General features: G+C 43.2%; 1 protein-coding gene across 2 annotated transcripts; it reads right to left on the bottom strand.

The window, feature by feature from the left end:
- Positions 1 to 1,317: 1,317 nt before the first annotated feature.
- Positions 1,318 to 18,715, bottom strand: Atp1b4 (ATPase Na+/K+ transporting family member beta 4). Of its 2 annotated transcripts, none has more exons than XM_052746919.1 (8): positions 18,653 to 18,715; positions 14,521 to 14,779; positions 10,404 to 10,532; positions 10,042 to 10,146; positions 5,919 to 6,115; positions 4,773 to 4,829; positions 2,299 to 2,394; positions 1,318 to 1,610 (listed from the first exon to the last, which is right to left on the bottom strand). In XM_052746919.1, the coding sequence occupies exons 1-8, from the start codon at positions 18,713 to 18,715 to the stop codon at positions 1,449 to 1,451; spliced, it is 1,068 nt and encodes a 355-aa protein (XP_052602879.1). In that variant the 3' UTR covers positions 1,318 to 1,448. The 2 variants fall into 2 exon arrangements, with proteins under 2 accessions (XP_052602879.1, XP_052602886.1); XM_052746926.1 differs by having other exon boundaries at positions 14,533 to 14,779.
- Between the last annotated feature and the right edge of the window lie 963 nt (positions 18,716 to 19,678).

The following is a 19,678-nucleotide window of genomic DNA, read 5'->3' as shown; positions in this document are numbered from 1 at the left end:
GTCACTCAGCATCCCTGAATACTCATGCAATTCACTCTCCCAGCCTTTCCTCTGAGCTCTCATGTGAACTATTCAGAAATGCCAAAGCATGAGATTTCTTCAGACTTATGGCTCTGAATGTATAATTTCCTCTGTTACTTTCTCAGTTGGAGAGAGCTTGGCCCTCACGTTCCCCATAGCATTCCCATATAATACATCACTTGTCTTCCCCCATCAGTTTTCCAGCTCCCCGTTTTTGGAGAAACTAAACATTGTAGTGTAGATTCAGACTCTGCAAGCTTCAAGTAGAATTTTAGTTTGCTTTGGACCCTGAGACACTCTGCTATTCTGTAATGCTTGCCTCCTCTTTTTGTTCCAGCCCTCCCCCTGGTGGAGGCATTAAGAAGCAATTGGAATGGTCACATGGCCAAAGAAAAAACAAAGCAACTTGGCTGATCCACAACCTGGATAAACATCTGCCTCATGTGATTTTTAAAGTAAATGCAAAACTGGCTAACGAGCATTGGCTTCAGGGAGGCCTGGCAGGAGCTTTCTCTCTTGCCATATGTTGGTTGGAGAACCCTAATCTCAAATCCCCAAGGTTGTAGCTGGGGAGTCAAGGCACCCATCCCTGCTGATCTCAACGAAAAACCACACAACTATCAAGCAAATCGCCTAAGAAGATTTGACCAAAGAAGGTTGTTCATGTTTTCTCTTCTGCTAGGAGTTGAGAAAAACTTGTTTGCAAGAATTTTTGCAATCAACAAGCAGCACGCCCCTATACTAACAGTTCTTCTCAGTTCCCCCCGCCCCAAAAGTCTCACAGAAGCTCTTCATCTCTAGCCCAGATCAATAACCTGTCAGCATTGCCTGCTGTCCTGGCGGGAAATAATGGAATCTTGAATCAGTATTGAGTTGCCTATGGGAGACAGCCAAATTTTCAAGCCCCCCACCCCCCGCCCCGTATAAAGTTCTGTGGGGAGAGTGGCTTAGGTATAGTACAGTCAGGGTTTGTCTGGTGTTGGTTTTTGAGGAAAGACCTTAGAAGGCAGTTTTGAAGTTGAGGTGGGGAGGGGCGGGGGTTAGAATACCCACCTGGCTGGGAATAATATTACCTCTAAAACCAACACATTTTTAGAAAACATGATAGATAGTGTCCTGAGAATGGTGAAGGCTATCAGATACTGTTTGTGTATATAGTGAGACTTCTAGCAGCAAGAATAGGTTTGAATTTGAGGGAAGGAGAGGAAATTAATATAGTCTATTTGTCATCGGGAGAGATGACCTTCAAGAAAAAGCCGAGCAGGTCCCAAAATATCACTTCATACACACGTCAAAGGCAAGGAAAGATGATCTGCTGTCTTAGGCGTCCATCTGGCTGTGTCTTAACTGAAGAAAAAGGAATCGAGGGGCTACCAGGGTTAACACAAAACAGAATCAGAACTGCTGGGAGTGGCCCCCCGGAGTCCCTAGGTTTTTATGTTCAGGGTAAAGATTATCCTCCCCACAAAGCGATCGTTGATGACATCATTTACGATCCCTTTGCCCTTCAGCTGGCACTGGACAGGCACTGCCTGGTTCTTCACCACATCTGTAAAATGCATTGCCACCAGAGGGGAGGTGTAGTTAACCTGCAGGCAAAAGAACAATGAATTCTAAATGGGCCAAGATGGCAGCAGGGGTGGTGGTGGTGGTCAGCGACTCAAGGCAGGTTAGGATAACCTCGGCAAAGGGAACTGTGCAGACTTCATGATGCCAAGTCACAAATGATCACAGCAACCAACATGCTTTCCCTGCTTCGGAGAAATTACATGGCTCTCTCATAAGTCAGTGTCAAGATGTCTGACTATCCTCTGGGGGGAAGCCAATTCTGACTCAGAATGATTTGATTTTATGGCCAACAGACCATAAATCAAACTAGAACTAATATACCTCAAGATCCTATACTGGAGATGAAGCCTGCACTGGCACACAGGTATGTGTAATCACTTGGACATTTAACACACTGTTAATAATCTGCCTTCTCCTGGCTTTGCTGCTAATTAGCTGTGTGATTTTGGGTAAGTCTCTTCCCCATTCTGAGCTCCAATTTTCTCATCTGAAAACTGAAGTGCTTAGATGAGACTACATATGACAGTCTTTTGGATTTGAAAAGATCTGTAGTAGTTAGGAATGTGGGGGGTCCCCTCCCGCACTCCCATTATAGTTTACTCATTTGTCTGTTACTATCACTGCTCCCTAATTCTCTCAAATCCCAGGCAGCCCTTTCTTTGTCTCTGAGCCCTTTAGGAAAGAGAGAGAAAGAAGGATACAGCTTACATGAGTCAGTTTGCCATAGTAAGGGTAGTAGCGGAGGTCAAAAGAAGCCGACTCTGGGTAGTAATTGATGGATCGAATGTCGTTTTCATCACCTTTCTGTAAGCAAAAGCAGATAGATGTAAGATGTTGGGTTACTCAGGTAAAATTAGTAAACGGGGCAGTGGTGGCACACGCCTTTAGTCCCAGCACTTGGGAGGCAGAGGCAGGTGGATCTCTGTGAGTTCGAGGCCAGCCTGTTCTACAGAGCAAGTTCCAGGACAGCCAGGACTACACAGAGAAACCCTGTCTTGAAAAAAAAATTATTATGTGACTCTCAACCAATTATCCCAAACCTAAATTCAGAATTGGGTAGAGCTCAACACTGACTTGTCCACAGAGAAACATTTCCAGGATATGAATATGCCTTGGCTTTACAGTTCAAAGATAATCATATAGAAAGCCTGGGTTATTGAGGGCAAAGTTTCTTTGTATGGCTCTGTTCTGGTTTCTTGGGTCCTAGGCAGAAGGGCTTGAAAGGCCTTTGAGTACTTGGTGCTGTTCTAGAAAGAGCCTGTGATTGTAGCCTATCTCCAAAAAAACAAAAAACAAAAAACAAAAACAAAAACAAAAAACAGTGTAGTACCCCACCTTGGATTTTGCAGCTGAAGCAGATATACATTAGGGGACATTTCCTAAGTCCTCATTGTAGGTTCAGTTCTATTGGAAGTCAACCCCACAGGAACCTGATGCATAGCCGTACAGTCTGTAGTTAGCTCACCTGAACTCATGCTTCTGTCCACATTCTCTGTACTGCTTAATCACGGTACACAGAATTCAGACAGTAAGCCAAGAGGAACAAAATAGTGGGGATAATTAAACAGGGCTACCCTTAATCACATCACACCAGGTAATGGAGGGCCCAGGAACTATGGCTGTTATAAGCAGGGGCAGTCTGGGGGCTCATATGGACAAAGGGTGTATCTCTCTCTACTACCCAATTACTCATTAGGGCCATAGGATCACTTCTGTCAATATATTATAGACAATATGCTGTACACTGTGCACTGTGCACCCTATAGTTCAATTTTGGTTATTACCACATCCTGCTTGATTGCTACAAGTGGGTATGGATTTGGCCAGTATTGATTATTTTTTAAAAAGTGTATTCAAGTTAATATTTCTATTTTTTAAAAGCACCATTCTCAGTAAGGCTCGGTATATAATAACTTGGAAAATGAACAGCTTACATTAGGGAAATGCAAATAGAAGTTGGCCCAATTAATGTGTTAGATTAAGAGCTAGGGATATGGCTCAGTGGCACAGCACTTGCTGTTACTTTAGACTGCGTTGCTCTCTATGACTTATTCATATATTCAAAAGCGAGTGAATTCATCTTTAATGATGGCCTGTGGGATCAATTCCATTAGTTTGTAGTCATATCCCACATGTGACTTTATGCACACACACGTACATCTGAACAGAACGAATGCTCTTCTCTTCTCACCTTGTTCTGCTGGCAAATGTTGTCTGACCTGATGAAGCTCATCTTCCTTATGACCACTTCCCACGTGGAACTGACCGTTCTCTCTTCTGTGTCCCCATGGTTCCTTTCATTCTGCCTGTTAATATTTCTTGGCCCTGATTTCAGTTATGTTTACCTCAACATCCCCAACAGCTAGTTAAACACTTGTATATAACAAGTGACCAATAAACACTTGCTGAGTGTGGCTGCGTGAGTACTGTCTTTTGCTGTTTTCTGATCTGCCCCCGTGAAGACTAGAGTTGTCTACTTTATTCCTAGTTCTGACAATGACTATTTTTGCAATGTTTGCAAGACAACTGTCCAAGGCTAGGGGATACAGATGATGTCACTGAACAGAAGGGAGCTACTGCCTGTTTAAGAAGCAATGCCAAGATCGAGGGCTTTTGCCTACAAAGGAGCTAATTGGTGCAGATGAGATAGGAGTTAATGGTCCCTTGAAGGACAGTTAATTAGCATATTAATGGACTTCTGTTTATACTTCCCTTGTAGTCATTTGTTATTGCAACACCCAGTGCCACTGGTCATTGCTGTAAAATGTGAAATTCAGTTTTAAAATCAGGGACTAATGACTCTAATGAAAGCTGCTTGTTTAGTTCAAAGAAACAAGCCATTAGAGCTAAAAGCAAGAGTGTAAACAGAATCCCAATTAATGTCTTGGCACAGTGTTGTTCCCTGCTGTGGCCCCTAGCTGAGGTTCAGTCTCTGGCTTTCACAGGTGTAAATCACACACACACACATACACACACACACACACACACACACACACACACACACACACACACTGAATGCTTTTTGGAAATAAGTTCTTAATGCATTAAAAGGAGGAATAATTGTGAAAAACACTAATGCTTTTCCTACTCACCACCCATGTAGAAGTCTTTGGAACAGAAGAACTATCTCTGTTTGCCTGAAATAAAAGTGCTAACCATACTTACTCAAAAGGATAGTTTACCTGAACTTTGCAGGACACCTTCACAGGATCTCCATGCTCAGGACGAAAGCCTACAATCTGGTGAAAGAAAACCAGTGTTTGCTTTGTTTGTTTATTTATTTATTTATTTATTTATTTATTTATTTATTTATTTATTTATTTATTTGTTTGTTTGTTTGTTTGTTTATACTTATTTATAATTATTTGGGTTTTTCAAGACATGGTTTCTCTGTGTAGCAGCTCTGGCTGTCCTGGATCTCACTCTGTAGACCAGATGACCTCAAACTTACAGAGATCCACCTGCCTCTGCCTTCCAAGTGCTGGGATTAAAGGCATGTGCCACCACCCCCAGGCCTATTTATTTATTTTTTAAGAAACAGATTTCACAGCAAACATGGATTTTTTTCTTCCTGCTTTTGATTATCATTCCTCACACATAAATTTCATCTGTTCCCTCTTTCAGAAATGTTACAAACAACTTCAAAGTTGCATAGCCCAGCTTGCTCCTTGATATATTTGTGTTTTAGGTCCATATATAGAAAAAAAAATCCTGCAAAATGGGTGTTTGGCTTGCATGTATGTGCATGTACATGCATGATGACTGCGGAGGTCAGAAGAGAATGTTGCCTCCCCTGAGACTCAAGTTACAGACAGTTGTGAGCTGCTATGTGGGAGCTGAGGATCAAACCCAGGTCCTCTAGAAGAGCAGCAGTGCTTTTAACCACTGAGACATCTCTCTACCCTGGAACAGTGCATTTTTAAGTGATATGAAAACATGAGAATTGCTCTCCATCATGTCCCCACGTCAACCCTGTGCTCCAAACATCTCAGGACACTCCCATTTCATTTTTGAGACACAGTCTGGCCTGCATCTTGCGACCCTCCTGCCTCTGCCTCCTGAGTGCTGAGATTAAAGACACACTCCATTACATTCAACTAGTGGCCCTCAAGGGGCAGCTTTGTGTATGGGAAAGAAGAATGACAATAGGAAATGCTCAGGAAAAAATTAATCGGTCAGTTTGTCTGGTTGTTTGCATGCTTGATGCTGTGGATAAGAACGGCCAAACCTGCAGTGTATGAATACCAGAGTCCAACAGACATGTGTTTTCTACACTCTCCTACCACACTCATCCATTTATCACCAACAGATCCCAAGGGCTAAGATACCCGGTTCATCTTGAGGAGGATGCAAGGCTGTCCAGTAGAGTATCCAAAAGTAGGGTCCTCCAGCCCAGAGCAATTCTTCAGGAAGGAGCGTTTAAATTGGCAGGCCTTCTTGTCCTCATCTTCATCTCCATCTTGAATGAAGTATTGTCCCGGAGGACAATCTACATTCATTTCCTCTTGAAGACTGTCATTATAGCCTACAGCATATGTGGGTGGCAAAGGGTCATGTTAGAGAGGTGCTAGAAGGGAAGCCCACGCTTCCAGTGCTTTTTTCTAAGTCTCTTTCCTCACATACACTTGTGCTCCTTCTGAAGTCCTCTTGTTCTGCCTTAATCCTTGCAGACTGGTATTAGGTACCCGAGGGCTATTCCTAGCATCATCCCTCTAGGGCAGTGCTTCTCAACTTCCCTAATGCTGCGACCCTTTAATATAGTTCCTCATGTTGTGGTGACCCCCAACTATAAAATTATTTTTGTTGCCTCTTCATAAGTGTAATTTTTCTACTGTTGTGAGTCATAATGTAAATATCTGAGATACAGGATATCTGATATGCTATACCCAAAGGGGTTGTGACCCACGGGTTGAGAACCACTGCTCTAGGAAGCCTTCTTGCCTCTCAGCCAACCTGATGGTATAATCCATTGCTTCTCTTTTCCTCAGAACTTTCAAATGTCCATCTCAGGATTATAGGTTGATCATCTTATAACTTTTCTCTATTTCCCATTATTTCCTTGTGGACATGGCAAACAGCACAGTTGGAGCGGCCATCCCTTCTCTTCTGAGAGAAGAATGGACCTCTATTAGTAGATTTTGGAAGAGGGACTGTATCATATCAAGGCATAGTATATGTCAGGAGGCTGTTTCTAGGTTAAAATTCCTTAAGTTCAACTTAGGAAATGTCTCCCTTTGAGGTCTAGGACAGGCAGCTGTGGTGGGGGATCAGAAGGAATATGGAAGAGGAAGCAGAGAGAAGAGGAGGGAGAGGAAGAGGAAAACCCAACAACCCCTCAGCCTCTAAGAGGCAAGTTCCCACTGCAAAGGGGTAGTTTACCCTGAAAGCTAGAAACCGATGACAGCTCTAGGGTCGCCGAGAGAGGGCCAGTGAGGGTTGCTCTAAGATACTTTGGGTTCCGGGCCTTTTATAGCAGCACATAGAATATAGTGTTTGTCCGAGCAACACATCTCAGACAGAGAACCGGGGCTATTTGTGTATTCACTATTTGAGCCCTCGGATTCCCTAACACTGGGCTTTGGAAATTCACTGCATCGTTCTAGATGGTGGATCTTGGTGAACCCTCTTGCACCAGACATACTGTCATGTCTGAAGTTGCTCACTTTTTCAGAAAAGATTGTACCTATGACCCACCAGAGGTAAAACTCAGAAAGGACTGCAGTCTCCACATCTAGACAGGTTGTCACTTGGATATAATGTTATTGAGATGTAACTGGTCGTTTTATTTTATTTCTTAAAATTCCTTGACTTTTAAATATTGAATTTCATTGAAGTTAGTATACAAAAGTAGGTTTCATTACAGTATTTTCACATGTAGATACCGTTTTGTCTTTATTTATCTCCCTCTATTGGGAATTTTGCTTGCAGTCCTGGGCCTTGTACATAATAGGAAAATGCTCTACCACTAAACTATGTTCCCAGCTTAGAGAATTTTAGATGTACACCAAGTATGACTACATTTTTATTTTTATTTTGACTGAACTACATTTAATTCAAGGATTTGTTTTAATCTTTTTAAAGGAATAAGAGCTATGCTCAAATAATAACTTTTAAAATAGGAACTGCACTCACATGGTTCAGCATTTTTCTTGATGTAGTTCCATTAAAAATGTGACATGGTTATTGCATTTACTGCAGCATTCCCATCCTCATAGGAGTGAAACTGATGCTCTGGGATAGCTATTTCAGATACTGGTCCTTTTGGGAGAGACATATTGTCTCTATTTTTTCTTATTTTCATGTGTATGTATTATGTATGTGGTGTGTGTATAGCATGTGTGGGCACACCCATGTGCACGTGGAGGCCCAAGATTGATGCTGGGAATCTTTCTGGATTGCTCTTCCACCTTATCTACTGAGGCAGGGATATGTCAATCAAACAGTGAGTTCAACAATATGGCCAGTCTCACTAGTCAGCCTTCCATGTCTCTGCCTTCTGAGGCTGGAGTTATAGGTTCTCTCCCATAATCCATACCGCATATGTGGATTCTGGAGATCTGAACTCTGGTCTTCTTGCTTGCTTGGCAAGTGGCAAGTGCTTAACTGCTGAGCCATCTCCCTAGTCACACGTCATCTATTCTTCAGAAGTAACCCAATGCCTTCCTGTTGTTCCCTGCCTTCACTGTCGGGTCAAAATTGGTATTTCCCCATCCACTATCTTATTGCAGGGATTTCCTCAGCAGAAATTCTGGCAATATGCAAACTTGAAATAGCTCATAAGCATTTTTAAAGAAAGACATTATGCTGACTAAGATGCCCAAAATACTTTTGTGGCCCAAAATAGAACTACATGGATCAGAAAGAACCCAGCTCTGTCATTCTACAGGTGCCGACTCTGAAGCTGTTTCATCCTAAATAGCACTGAGCATTACTAATACAAGACTGAATTTTTAACTCCCGCTTAAATGGCACCAGTATAGTTAGGAAACATGACATTTCTCAATCTTCAAAGTTCATACAAATCACTTGAAAAAATTTAAATGGAGACTGGTTCAATAGCTATGGGGTATGGTCTGAGATTCTATCAACACCTGTGTGATGCCCATGCTGCAGACCCCAGGCTAACACTTTTGAGTAGCAAACACCATGTGGGTTCACAAACTGACTCCACTGCCAGGAGATTATGACGGAGTTAGTCCCCTTTCTCTCATTTAAAAACTGAGGACAAAGGATTCTATTATGCCTGGTGAAAGGTGAAGGACAAAATGTACATATTTAAGACTAACACTTTAGGCTCATACTAAAGGACTGTTCCAATAAATCAGTGTATATTCTACTAGCTACCTTCACTTCTCCATCCCATTTCAGCCAGGCCAGGCTACCCAAAGCAGCCTAGCTAAGTGTCCCTAGCCACAATATTTAGGTGCAATAATGCAAACTTCAAGAGGGTATTCATTTATGTATTTATTGTGAGATAGTTATCTTCCCATATAGCTCAGGCTGGTCTGGAACTCCCAAGTCCAAGTTATCTTTCTACCTCAAACTCCTGAATGTTGATTTTACAGGCATGTGCTATCATTTCCAAGTTGGGGTTCTTAGGTACTTATTTGTAGCAGTGATAAAATATCCTGACAGAAGAAAATTCCGGAAGAAAGGTGTTTTGGCTTACAGTTCTGGAGGGATACAGTCCACCATGATGGAGAACACATGGCTGGGTGGCCACACTGCATCCAGACTTAGGAAGCAGAAGAGAGTGAATGGGAGTGAGGGCCGGCTATTAAAGTCTCAAGGGTTGCCCCCAGTGACTCACTTTCTCCAGAGCTGCTCTCACCTAAAGGTTCCACAGACTTCCCAAACTACCACTGTCTTAGCTGTCAAAGAGTGAAAGACAAAGCCATTCATTTGTCTCGGAAAGTGTACCTGAGAACATTACAGACACAAGAATTCTCGAAACACTTGAGATCAAAATGCTAGTCAGAGATTTAGTCCTGTGACTCCTTTCTAAATTGCTGCTACAAAAAAGACACCTACTTTCCCTCTTCAAGATAGCTCATCACCAGACTTCTCTTACCCCGAGAAAGGACAGGAGGCGGGGATCTTGCAGCTCTTGGAGGACATTCTCCTTTCCTCACCGTTCTCTCCCTCTAGAATTAGCTTTTATAAGAGATCACTTAGAAAGATGATCACCTGGATGTGCTCAGGATTTAACTAAGTGCTGTAGGGTGTTCATGAAGAGAAAACAAGCTCTGTGCCTTAAAGAGCTCACATTGGACAACACTCAATCAGAGCGTTTTAAAAAATGTTGTAAAGGGTGCTGGCAGGCATGCAGAACAACACAGGACCATGATGGGTAGGAGTGACTGAATCTGATGTATCTGAATCTGAATCCAGGCCACATGGATTTTGAATTTTGGATTCCCACCCACTACTTTTCTACTCAGGGGAACTTACCCTGAAGAAAACCATTTAGGCTAATCACATAACGCTGCCAAGTTTCAGGTTCGGAAACGTTGAAGTTGAAGTTAAGGCTATGAGCGAAGGGTCTGATCATAACTCCTGGCAATGAAAATAGGTCTTGGATATATTAACCCATTCTTGGATTTTTTTTCTGTATAGATTCCCATGACACCACCCCCAGGCAATCAAAATGAAAAGGACCATAATTTGCCAAGTACCATTTCACTTTTCCTCTTAATAATTGAATCTCTAAGTCATTACCGGGAAGAACCAAAGTTAATTGAGACTGAACACGCTGTGCAAGCAGCTTTCTGTCCAGAGAGTTCTGACAATGCAGGGCATTTGGGCACACTCACCAGGAGGTTTCACCTGCTCAGTGAAGGTTGGCATGTAGGGACTGATGGCTAGGAACAGCATGTACAAGAATAGGGTGATCACAGCTGCCAGCGAGGCATAGAAGAAGAAGTAAATGACTAAAATCAGACCTGTGGAGCAATTGAGATGACAGTAGTCAGTGCCTGCCAATAAGGCCCACCTTCCCACTGAACTCCTGAACCATGATCAACCCAGGCAGATTCAGGATATCCTTTCTTTTTGGACTTTGTCTATCTGGAATTGGTAAAGACTGACTGTGTCAGGGGTCTGAATGCAACTTCCCTTTACAGTGTCTCCAGTGGAAAATCTTGTCGAGCACATGATGACTATGAACAAGATTAAAGGGAGAGGACTTCAACAGGGGAAACTGCTTGGGAGTCTTCTGGGCCATGGCTGATGTCCTGAGTACAGATCATTCTTTGCTATTCATTATGGCAGGTGTCCTGAAGAAACCTAGCAACTTGGTTTAAGTGATTATAGATATTTGCAAGGGGTTGAAAAACAGCATTTCTTTTCACATGATCTGGAATTCAAAGCTTTGACTCATTTCCACTGGACTTACTTCTAATCAAGGCTTATCCTTGACTACTTATTTAAAGTCTTATTCATCCTTAGCAAAGTTTAAGTGCCTCTTCTTTCCAAAGAGAACACTAATGAAGGATGGGGAGACAGTAGGAGGAAATGGTACTTAATCACTGAAAACTTGCTGTAAGTGAACTTGGGAAAGTTGTAGACTCTACAACATATATTTATCTGTATCCTTGACAATATCTGAAATTCATTCTTTTCATAATCTTATCCTGATTCTACCACTTCTGGCTGTTTAATCTTGGATATGATGTTCACCATTCTGGGCCTCGGTGTCCTCATCTAGTAAACAAGGACAGTAGCATAGTACTTGCTATATTAAATAAGCATTAAATAATGCATATCAACAGCATGGCACATTGCCTAGCAGATCCTAAGTGCTCTATAAATGGCATCCATCATTATTGCTATATTAATATTGTTATTATTGCCATAAGCTCAGATGCACAGTTGTATGAATTGCCCTTCTGCGGGTTGTATTAGGATTATGTTTGCCCCAGGACTATGTAGCACAGGGTGAGGCAAATGAGCGTGAGCCCCGAGCTCTTTTCTAGCCTTCCTTGGGGACCTCTCAGGCAAACATATTTGGCTTCACTCATTGAAGTGACATGATTTGAACGGAATCATGAGCCAGAAACTGGGAAAAACCACACAACTTCACTGTACCCCAAAATTAGTTCAAATGTTAATCTTTAAATTGAACCACGGACCAAATAAAATTGGGGAAGGGAGAGAAAGAGAGACTGACTGTAGTAATCCAGCTGGAAATGGAACTGACCCTTTACATTTGTGTAAGAGGAACTAAAGCGGAACTGGAACATGGCCACATTGATTTAGCTGGAGTCCCCAGAGAAGAAACAACCATGTCTGTGTGTCTATGGTTCTTGCCTGTTGCTCACTAGCTATCCTAAAGGGGTGTGTCTTGTGCTTCTGCCTCCACTTCTCCTCTCCCATTCCCATCCTTCGAATGGATCAACAGCCCAGAGCTATCCTCAGGGGTCAAGAAATCCAGTTTCAGCCAGGCGGTGGTGGCGCAAGCCTTTAATCCCAGCACTCGGGAGGCAGAGCCAGGCGGATCTCTGTGAGTTCGAGGCCAGCCTGGTCTACAAAGTGAGGTCCAGGAAAGGCGCAAAACTACACAGAGAAACCCTGTCTCGAAAAACCAAAAAAAAAAAAAAAAACAAAAAAAAACCAAAACAAAAACAAAAACAAAAAACTAAACAAATAAAGTGAATAAAAATGAAATTAAAAAAAAAGAAATCCAGTTTCATGCATGAAGGGGAGTCAATGGAACACAGGTTTATTCCCTTGGCAATACCTTCTTTCCTCCTTAACATGTGTGGGCCAGAAAGCTATAGATAAGATAATGGCACTAGCAATGAGTTCCCTTGGCTCTGCTTGGGGAGAGGTGACCTTGAGACTGTGATAGTTTAGTCTCTCACCTCCCCTCAGGCAAAAGCAAGCACTGCCCCCATTGAAACTCACCAATCTCTCTAATCCTTCCTCCTCCACATAGACAGCTTCACCTGGGGCCTCCTCTAGGTTTCTGTCCTGAATAGCCCCCACTCAGGCTTGGACAGACCACTAAGGGCTCATTCTCCCAACTCTTTACCCAACAAAGCAGCCAATCTACTGAGACCTTACAAGTCAGGGAGGGCCTTGTTCACTGTTCCAAGTCATGAAGATAGCTCACTTTCTGGCAAGAGGATGAATTCCGGTATTTGAATCCTAGAACTGTCCTTTACTTAGTTACTGTGTGATTTTAGGCAAGTTCCTCAGCCTCTCTAAGCTTGTTTTTGCATTTGTAAAGTGGGATAATAATATTATTACCTTGTATGATTCTTGTCAGGATTCTGGTCACTTAGCTGTCAGTAATACATGCACTTCATGACGTAGGCATCATGTGAACACTTGCCCTTTGCCCAGGGACAATCTGACAGGTGTTTGAATTGCTGGGCTAGCCTAAGACCTGTGAACCATGGGTCTGGCTGCAGCCCACAATGAAGCATCCGCATGGCTATGTCTTCCCCAAGTATGTGAACCTTCCTGCCTCATCGCTCTTGGTTGGCCCACAGCTTGGCATCGACCAGAGCAATCTAGATGGACAATAGCTGGTGAAGTTCCAATGGTTGCTTAAGGGTTAAAGTATGGGGCCCTCCCCCCTCCCAGAATCTTACTTGCATTTCCCAAGGCCTGTTTTTCCAGGCCTCTTTAGGCAAGGAAGAAACAGCTGTGCCCCTCTGAAGCTCCAATGCGAGGCCAGCGTTTGTCTGGAGCTTCCAGAACACTGGAATGTCCCTTAAATGGCACATTAGTTACAGTTCCAGGGATGGGCAGGGGTGGGGCTTGGAACTGAGGAAGAGCAATGGGAGATGGGCGTTGTTTAGAGCCTTCACACCTGCTCTTCCTAATTCCAAGAAATAGCGCTGACTACTTCACAGAAACTGAGCAGAATTAGCAGCAGTGACTACAAAACAGACCATTCTTAGCCAAAAGGGCCTTCGGAAGGAATGGCCATCAAATTCAACAACCTAGACCTTGGCAGCAGGGCATTAGTACTTTATCCATGGCACCCACTGGTTTTTATTTCCTCCTATGGATTTACCGAGTTAGGAATCAACAGCTGTTTTCTTTTCTTTTTCTGGGCTGTGCAGAATGGGGCAAGTATGAATTTTACTACCCACAAAATCTTCTGAGGAGAAGGCTCCACAGTAATAGTTTGAGAAGTGAGTAGAACCCTGGGAAGGGACTTCTGGGCAATTTGTGAAGTAAAAATGGTGACAACATGTGATATACAGAGAAAGAGCTAAGATATGAAATTCTATCAATGATCAATCAACAAGGAAACTCAACCTTAGTCCCTGGCAATGATCTCTTTAAAACCAATTCTTCTGTATCTACCATGGACGCATAAAGCACTCACAAGCTGGGGTCTGGACAGGCTTCTGGGCTCGCCTTCTCGAACACTGGTAAGTGAACTGATAAGACTTTATATACCCGTGGTCAGGTTAGCAGGGGCTTGCTCTCATAGTCTGAAAAATGTCTTCTACAATTCCTTTCAACCTTATGGGTTTCACCCTGTACTGTAGTCTTATGCTGATTCTGTTAAAGAGGCAAAGCAGAATTTCCTGCCTTCCCATTTGGTATGTGGGGAGGCCGAGGCTATGAGAGAGAGGGTAAATGATGAGCCTATAGTCACATGCATAGAAAGCCACAGGACTGGGACGTGAAAAACAATCCTGTGCTCTTTCAACTCACTCTCAGTGTTATTTTATATTGCATATTGAGACTAGTAGATTTCAGTCACTCTTGTTCATCTATTTAGTGGCTTTTCTGATGGATCTGATCTGTCCTTGGTCCAAGGATGTCACCAGTCATTGGTGTCTTTCAGTGAAATGTTAAGAGAAGTTTGTAACAAACAAACCCATCCAGGGTACAGTCGAGGAGCTCTGGATACCACATCAAAAGTCAAGGACACCAGACTGGGGCATTGGGATGAATGGGACTTACTGCGACTCTGACCTGTTCGGGCCAGAGACATCCTTTTCTCTGGGTCCCACAGATATTCAGCCACGATCTGCAATTTCTGCCTCCAGGCATTGCCTGTCGGCTGACCCTGACCTTCTTCCTCCCTTTCTTCTTCCTCTTCTTTTCCTTCCTCCTCTTCTTCCTCTTCCTCCAGACCAGGCACCATCATCACCTGAGCCTCTTCTTCTGCGTCCTCCTCCTCATCTGCTAAGTAGTTCTGATTTACTTCATCCTGATCATCCTGGAGCAGGGACAAGACACAAACCTCTCTGTGAAAAAAACAATCCTCATGGCATTTCACACCAGCCAGAAAGAAATGGAAACAACTCAATAATTGGAGGTCTTTCAAATTGCCACATCCCCAGAAAAATGCCCATTGTTGCAAGGGGTGGATTCTCTTTCTTCGTTCTTTTGGAGGAAGCATCCTTTCTACAGCTCATATCGAATCACTATTATTTCCACAGCAGTGCTAAATTTTCCTTTCAATGTTGGGGAGGTAGGTTCTTCCTCTGTGATATCTCATGTCACGGCTCTGTCCTCGGCCTTGGCCTCCCACTTAATTTTGACCTATCAGGACTGAGCTGAGCTCACACTGAAGGGCCGAGTAGTCTTGGACGTTTAGGCCTATGATGGCAACTTCCCAGCCCAAGCTAGCTTTGTCCCTAATGCTCTGTACACTTTCAGCTGCTTTGACCTCACCATCCTAAGTTGCATCTAAAAATAGGCTCCGACAGATATCAAGAGGAGAAGCCAACCTCTGTCCCCTCCTCAAAACTTCCAAGGCCTTCCTAACAAAAACAAGGACTTAGATCCTGCTTCCTGTCTTAAGCTAGATGGACAGACCCCCTGAGAGATGAAATCCCAACATATACTTCCTTTGTTTTTCCCTGTAGCTTAGTTAAAAAGTTGGGCACAAATAAGTACTCAGCATATATTTGTCGATTGATTACAGCCAGTACTTGAGATTTGAAACAGTAATCTTTGAATTGTTTTAAGAAAGTTAAACGAACCAGAAAGAGAGGAAGAAAGAAAGGAAAAAAAAAAAAGAAAAACCCACATGTCGCCGGTGGTATTTCACATGCCTCCGACATAAAGGCTGGAGGCTTGTACCCTTGCTCTTTGGGAGTTTGCCAAGGCTTACTGCAACAGCAGAAAATCAGGCCACCCTCCCTTCTCTGTGCTGTCCAAGTCTGAAGAGTGTTAGGGCTGGTGCACCTGTTGGGGTTGGATGTGTCAAATGCTAGAGGCCATGGACTCTGTGCTGCCCCCTTCCTGCCCGATTCCTCAAAGGCCACTTAGAGGGCACTCAGCTACCCATGCTGCCTTTAACAGAGAGTTGAGCATATTAGATTGTTCAGAATCAGTAAAAGTGTTACAGAATGACAAATCTCTGCTCTCTGCATTTAGTCTACCCAGAGCTCTCTAGCTCATGATTACAAGCACCCTTGAATTGCTCACTAAATTGTTCAAACGTACAGCTCCACATCACATACCATATCAGAACTTACGGGGGCTTCCAAATTATGATTGTCCAAATGAGCTCCAGGGAGGGGAGAAGATCTGGCCAAAGCCACACAGCAAATCCATGACAGAGTTGACAGTCTCGGAACTTGTGTCTCTTGATACTCTGCACAGTTTCTCCTCCATCACACTGAACACAAGTGGCTAGAAGTGGCTTAGCAGATTTATGAACATGATAATGTCTTAGAGTCTGTGTTCCTGAAATGTAGGTGCTTATAATCAAGGAATTCTGACTTTGACATGAATTCACAGTAGAAGGCTTAGGAAAATCAACCTTGCCTATCATTCAATGCTAAATGAATTGATGCACGTTCTTAAATGTTTCACTAGTGTGAGAACTTAAGTTCACATTTATCTCCCAAATCAGGTTTTGAGCACACAGGTAGAAGGTCCACATTTCCTAACATTTTGTGGTCTACTCACAGTGTGAAGCCCACAGCAAAGTACTCAGGGGATACTCTCGGCGCTACTGTCTGGACTCTGGAAGAATATTCTCACAGACTTTATCGTCCTTAACCTCAGAAGTCATACATACTAGATTGGCTAGTCATCATGGTCCCTGGAAAACCCATGCACCAAATTCTCACAGGATTTGAAATGTGACATTTCATCAGGAAGGGTTTCAAATCCCCTTATATTTCTGGAACGACTTTCTCTTCTTGCCTGTGCCTGATTACCACCTCTGCTCTACAGAGGAAGCAGCTGACCATGGCCACAGCCTTATTTTATTTGTAGCTATGTGCTCTCACAATAATCTTATTAAAATGGCTGTCATTAAAGTCTTATCCTCCCAGGAAGAATTAATCTTCTTGGAGCTTATTTTTCCCTCACAGAATCCTACCACCTGAGCTTTATTTCAGGAACCCAAAATCTCTTTTTCCTCTTCCCTGCTTCCAGGGATAGGGAAATGTCACACTGTGCAAGGCAGGCTTTTCCCAAAGGCTCCGTGTAAACGAAATCCTGTGTGAAATGCACTTCTATGCAATTATTTGCCACACTATGGTAGGAAATGCTTTGGCGATGAGGACGTTCATCTCCAAGGTTCTGTTTCTGTCAGTTCCTAAAGTGGCACCACCCTCATGTGATAGTGAGTGTGAGCATGCTCAGATATGGTAGTGGGTGTGTGCTGGGGCCCTCATGTTTCCCTAAAAGGGAAGCCTGAAGGACAGAAGGTAGCTCCATTTTGAGCAATCTAAATATATAAACATATAAACAAATATACAAACAAGCAGTATGACCCAAAGGATAAATTTAGTAACATCATGCAAACGTCTAAATGCCTGCTTAATTTAAAAGGAAAAAAATTACACATACAATTGCATCAAATGATTTATTTTAACTTGATCAGATATTATAAAGAGCAAGATCCCCTGTGGCACTTAAATCCAAACTTCTGGATGAATAGTTGAAATTAAACACAACAATTTTACCAATTGAACATAGAAAAAAGAAACCAAGTAATGTGCAGCTATATATACTCCATAGACCCTGACTGGTCTTAAGAGGAAAGAAACTGCAGGTATTAAAACGATTCTACACCAGAGTGCTGAGAAATTCCCTTAGTGATTTACATGAAGTTAGAAGAACTATATTGATGTTTTTTTTTCTGCTCGTTCTTGACAATTTTCCCTTAATTCTTTAGGCATATAAGTGACCATATGCAAAGAAAAATGGTTTATGCCTTGCTTTCTTTGGTGTTCATCTAATCATCTTCTTGGGTTTCAGAATCCCCCTCCCGAGAGTGGTGTATATACACAAACACATTGATGGTTTAGAGCAAAGTAAACGTAGACACATTTGGACCAAATGCATTTGTAAGGGAAGTTGGAAGTAAACAGTGCTAGGGAAGGGATGTGTAGGTGTATGTGGACGAGTGTGGATGTATGTGTTGATGAGGTGATGAAATGGGTGATGGTGGACCGGATCTTCAAGAGGTTGTATACCAGAAACACAGTGGAAAGAGCACAAGTTACAAACAAGATGCACATTCTCATGTTGGGGTTCCCACTAACTTCTAAGTCAATCTGGCACTCTTGCTACCTTCAGACCGAGGCTACCACCAGCAGCCTCCTTCAACATAACGAGGGGTTCTGGGGACATGATGTCTAGCCTTCCTTCCAGTTCCTTTCAAGGATTCTGTGATTTTAGCTATAGTTTGAATTTCTGCCTTAGAAAAAGAGCAGCTGGTTCCCCAAAGCCACCACCCAAAGGGACTGGAACAGCTGGCCAGGCAGCGCCTTACATTTTCTCTTCTTTTTCCCTTCTCTCCTGGCCAAATTTCTTGCAGTGAAGCCTCTACTCCGGTCTGCCAAAGGTCTATTCATATTCTACACTTCTAAGATAAAGCTTATCCCCTGGTATCTTCTCATTCCTTTATCTCTGTCCCCACCAAAGAGAGGGAGACCTCCTTCCATTCAGCAATTTAGCGTGCCCTGGGATGCTGGGAGTCACTTTCCTCCAAAGTCTGGGCTTTCCTAAACTTCGTTTATTCCTGTTTAATCTCAAGGCAAGGCAGCCAGAATCCAAGGTCTACACAGCACCCAACCCAACCAATTAAAAAGGGCAGCAAAATATTCGGTTCCCCGAGACTCACAAGTCTGTAGCGATAACCATAAGGAAAGGCCGGAGCCCTTCTGGAGCGGAGTTGCCTTCTCATGGCTGTTCAGTGGGCCAAGACGCCTCAGAGTCAGGCGAGTATTGCAGAGCTCTGGAGCTTGTGCTGGTACAGGAGACACTGGTTGCTGGGGACACTTGGCGCCTACTAAAAGTGAACCTTGCTGGCACGAGCCCTTCCCCAAAATAATCTAACATGCTCCGCTCTCATTGGTTGGCTCCTTCCTGGAATCAAAGGAAAGCCCTTTTGGAAAAGCAAGCTCATCATTAGAGGGAGGGGGAGATATTCTGGGTCACGAGGATGAGCAACTCACCGCCCCCTTCATGTGCCTTTTCACCCCTTGCCCTTCTCCCCCACCAGAAATATGATGGGCTCAATGGAAATCTTAAGTCATATTCTTCTCAATTGAGAGTTGGATATCAGCGTGTGTGCAAGGGGGTGGGGCGTGGGTGGGAGTTAGGGTGAGGGGAGATGTCCAAGAATAACTTGCTTTTTTCGTAAGGCTGATCTCATGCAAAAGGATCTAGGGTGTCAGGGAAGATTCCCTTTGCTCTCCCTACCCACTTCTCCCCACACTCTCTAAGCCACCTATAAAATATTCCTTACCGGACCAGTTCATGAACTCCTGAAAATGTGTATTATGCCTTTAAATTTTAGATGCAATGCTCCTGCTTTAACCCTCCCTATTCCAAAGAGGGTCTTGGATATAAAGAAGCATTTTTCTAGGCCACATGTCACAGTGGCCCCATCAGTCACTGCCCCTCATACACACACCCTTGGAATCCCGGCCAAATTTCTGTAGTGGTTGAGATCTATATTTATCCCTTAGCATCAGGGCAGGGAACAAGGCAGAACTTTGCAGTGTCAGTTTCCCAGACATATATAACTCTTGAAGCCAAAATGGGATCCAGCAAAAGAAAATGAGTAGAAACTGCTAAGAACATTGTAGAGCATTTTAGGTTTGTTTGGTCCACTGCTCTGGGGTCTGGGTGAAGTTTGTGATCC

The sequence above is a fragment of the Peromyscus californicus genome, unplaced genomic scaffold (genome assembly GCF_007827085.1).
Source record: "Peromyscus californicus insignis strain IS unplaced genomic scaffold, ASM782708v3 Scaffold_10__1_contigs__length_136768540, whole genome shotgun sequence".
Taxonomy (NCBI): Eukaryota; Metazoa; Chordata; class Mammalia; order Rodentia; family Cricetidae; genus Peromyscus; species Peromyscus californicus.
Note: the sequence above shows the minus strand (reverse complement) of the source record. Positions and strands in the feature narration are given on the sequence as shown.